The following is a 3615-nucleotide window of genomic DNA, read 5'->3' as shown; positions in this document are numbered from 1 at the left end:
GCTCCGTGTCCATAGTGTAAATAGTTCTGTCCGTGGCGCCCACGCTCCTGGCGGGGCTGCTCCCATCGCATCCGTGTTCTTTTCCCATGTGTGAGTCCCGTGTTTGCCGACACTGTGTCCTGGAGAGGGAAGGAGCAGAGGAGAGGAGTTTCTTTGGTGTGTAAAGATGTCTTTGCAGCTGTTTTGTAGTCGTTGTGGTTTTTATGCGAAGCCTCTGGGCTTTATTTAACCTCCTTGGGTTTTGTTTTGTAAGGATTAATTTAACACCGCTAACCATTTTATTACTTTTATCAAGAAGAGCAAAGTCTATTTTTGATTTCTGTTTCCTAGTTCTTAGGAACATTAAAACCAGCATACAGCTCTGCCTGTGTCCATCCCTTTTCTTCTCTGGTGTCTAGGGTCCGTGTTCACCCCCTTTCCAGCCTCTGCCTGGGTGGAAGGTAGAAAAACATTGGGTTTTGTTTTTTTCAGGACTGTCTGGCATCTGCTCTCTTCTGTACAGCCGTGATGTGGTGAGTTTTGTTTGCTAAAGACCCGTGAGCCCCTGAAGCAGCGTGACCATGCTACTCTTGGCTCTTGGCTGCTCTGGTGTGATTTTGATGCTCTCCCCTCAGAGAAGCCCAGGCAGCTGGACTGACCTTGGCCTACTCGGGGCAGCACAGCCAATCTCTGGTGGGGTGCCACAGCAGTGCCAGTGCCACAGCAGCGCTGGTACCACTCTGGGGTGGGCAGGAATTGCCCAACCCCACACGCTGCCTGCTCCCAGGGGCTCCACAGCTCTCCAAAGATGCTTTTGACAGAGGCAAGGAGATCTTTGATGTCCTTTAAGGACATGCGAGAGAGCTGGGAACGCTGGCTGCACAAGTGGCAGTTTGTAAAGCCTTTTTCCCCCTTTTGTTCATTGTTTTGAGGCAAGACTGGCTGTTCCCAAGACCCAGGAGAGCAGAGATGTGCTGATTCTGGGAGTGTCCTTAGCCCACCCCTTGATCAGTCAGCCCACACAGAGACCTTTACTGCTCCCTCAAGTGAGGGACTGTTACCTGGTTAAGGATCCAAGGCCGTGGTCTCACAGGGGAGGTGTAAGTGACATCAGTGGCCAGAAGCCCGGTGGCATGGCTGCTTCTATCCAAACAGAGCAGGAGAGCTGTCCAAGGGGCAGCTGAGGTGGGCAGTTGGGAGTGGTGGGGGGTACGGGCAGGGCTGGGGGAACAAGGCACACCAGGAACTGGACCCCTGGCATGAAAGCTCTCAGACTGTGCCAAACGTGGATGATTGAACTGAAAGGCCCTCATTAACTGTGCCCCCATGGTGCTCGGTGCTGCTGCTGTTCTGCCTGGCAGGAGGGACAGAGGTGAGGGGGGGTCCCTGACTGCTCCTGTTCCCCGAGGCTGCTGGAAACCTGTAAGGGCAGCAGCCTGGGGTGGATCTGACCGGGCTGGGGAGACACAACCTGCAGAGTGGGATGTGCCCGGGGCTCGGCCGTGCCCAGCCCGAACCTGTCAAGTGCTGAGTCCCCCGAGTGCCCCCGACTGGACTCCTAGGGAGTGCCGGACCCCAGGGGCCGCTGCCGCGGGCCCCAGGCTGCGAAGGAGCATCCTCAAGGCTGACCAGAAAGGGAGGACCGCGGCGTGTAGGGAGCTGCGCCTGTCCCACACCAAACACACCGACCGCTGCATAGACCCCTGCATCGTCCTCCCGCAGCCCGGCGGGGCCCGGTTCTGCCCGAGGGGGCTCCGAGGGGCCCCAGCCCGGCCCATCCGATCCCCCGCGTTCGCCGCTCCCCGTTACCGGGCCAACGCCGCGGCGCTGCCGGCGGCCCCTGCGCCGCGCTCGCCCCCGCAGCGCGGCGGGCAGCGCCCCGCGCCTCCCCCCATGGGGCTGCCGGGCCCGAGCCCGCCGCCGCGGAGCCCACCGGCACCACCGAGCCCGCCGAGACCGGGGCTGGGGACCGACCCGCCGCTGTGTCCCCACCGGGAGCTGCGGCGCGGAGCGCAGGTACGGGAGGGGATGCGGTGCGGGCCGGGAGCGGGGGTGGGGATGCGGACCGGGAGCTGCTCGCCCCGGGAAAGGGACGGGGGTAAGGGATGGGGGGTTCCTCACTGCAGACAGAGCCGGTGTCCAGAGCAGTCCCCACCCCGGGGGCCCCAGGGAACCGGTACACGCCGTGAGAGCCAAGGAAGCGCTCGTGAGCTACCCCCCCCCCCCACACCGGTGCCCTCCCCTGGTAACGGTGTGCCCTCTAGAAACGGGGGCTGGGATGAGGGCGAGTGCCAGCGCCGGTGGCACCGACGGGGGTTGGAGTTCGGCCCGGGTAGGGCCCCGCTCCCCCGAGCCTGCTCCCCCGACCCTGCTCCCCCACTGAGCCCCTGGGGCTCACCCGGACACTGACCATGGGGTGCAGCAGGGCCAGGACCCCACCCATGGGAGCCATCAGGCCCAGGACCTGCCCCCAGCCCTGGCTGACAGCATCTTCCCTCAGCCCAGGCAGCCCCCAGCACCCCTCCGGGAGCCATGGCCCAGCCGGGCAGTGAGCTGTGGTCCCCGCCGGCGGCACCCACATCCCCTGAGCTGGAGTGCCAGATCTGCTACAGCCACTTCGACGCCCGTGCCCGCAGGCCCAAACTGCTCCACTGTGGCCATCGCCTCTGCACCCGCTGCCTGCGCAGGATGGTGTCTCCGGGTGATGCATCAACCCCCCAGCTCCGCTGCCCCTTCTGCCGCCAGCACAGCCCAGTGCCCGGCGGGGACGTGCAGCAGCTGCAGGATGATGGCGAGGCACTGGCACTGCTGACAGGCCGTGAACAGGCCAAGAAGAGGGGTCCCCCACGATCCCCGGAGGTCCTCCTTTGCCCTGGCGTGCTGGAGCCCACATCCAGCCCTGACTGCCTGGTTGTCACCATCCTGGAGGTGCCAGAGGATGTGGCCCCACCGGAGAGCCTGGGCAGGCTGGAGGTGGTGCGGCTGTACCGCCCCACCAGCCTGGGAGTGCTGCCCTGCCACGGCCCTGGGCAGAAGTGCCGCGCCTGGGGGTGGCGAGCCGTCCCCCGCTTCATCCTGGGCGTCCTCTGCCTCCTTTACTTCAGCTCCCTGCCCTTCGGCATCTACCTCCTGCTCATTGAGCACCACAGCCTGGGCATCATCCTGGTCAGCCTTGTGCCCTCCACCCTCCTCCTCTGCATTGTCTACAGCCTCTGCCAGTGCCTGTGCCTGGAGGTCTTTGGGTTCCCCCACTCCTGACCCTGCCAGGCCAACCCCTGTGCCTGTGCCAAGGAGGGTTTGGGTTCCTTGGAGTGTTGTCCCTTGGGGTACAGGTGTTCCCTGATCCACAGCATGCTCTGCCTGGACCACAGGGAGAAGCTCAGTGCCTGGTGCCTTCCCATGCAGAACAGGACTGGAATTTCCATGTGGGAGCCTACACCTGAGTGGCTGCAGGAGCTCATTGCAGCCTACAAGCATTTGGGATGGACCCTCAGCTCCTCAACCTCTTCTTCCACAGTGGACAAAGAGCAGGAGCTGGGCTGAGAGCAGAGCAGCAGCCGGGAGACTAATCCCAGCTGAGGCAGGGCGGGTGCTGGGCGCTGAGCGCCGCGGTCGGAGGGGCCCCGGCAGGAGAGG

The 3615-nt window shown here is 63.7% G+C and overlaps 1 protein-coding gene across 1 annotated transcript; it reads left to right on the top strand.

The window, feature by feature from the left end:
* Positions 1-1834: 1834 nt before the first annotated feature.
* LOC113941750 (E3 ubiquitin-protein ligase RNF182-like) lies at positions 1835-3391 on the top strand. Its single transcript, XM_027632886.1, has 2 exons — positions 1835-1995; positions 2480-3391. The coding sequence occupies exon 2, from the start codon at positions 2512-2514 to the stop codon at positions 3235-3237; it is 726 nt and encodes a 241-aa protein (XP_027488687.1). The 5' UTR covers positions 1835-1995; positions 2480-2511; the 3' UTR covers positions 3238-3391.
* The last annotated feature ends 224 nt before the right edge of the window (positions 3392-3615 follow it).

This window comes from Corapipo altera, unplaced genomic scaffold (assembly GCF_003945725.1).
Source record: "Corapipo altera isolate COAL_440 unplaced genomic scaffold, ASM394572v1 65184, whole genome shotgun sequence".
NCBI classification, from domain to species: Eukaryota; Metazoa; Chordata; class Aves; order Passeriformes; family Pipridae; genus Corapipo; species Corapipo altera.
Note: the sequence above shows the minus strand (reverse complement) of the source record. Positions and strands in the feature narration are given on the sequence as shown.

Bases quoted from the DNA above. Each gene is read 5' to 3' on its own strand.
- LOC113941750 (XM_027632886.1), top strand. From the start codon at position 2,512: ATGGCCCAGCCGGGCAGTGAGCTGTGGTCCCCGCCGGCGGCACCCACA.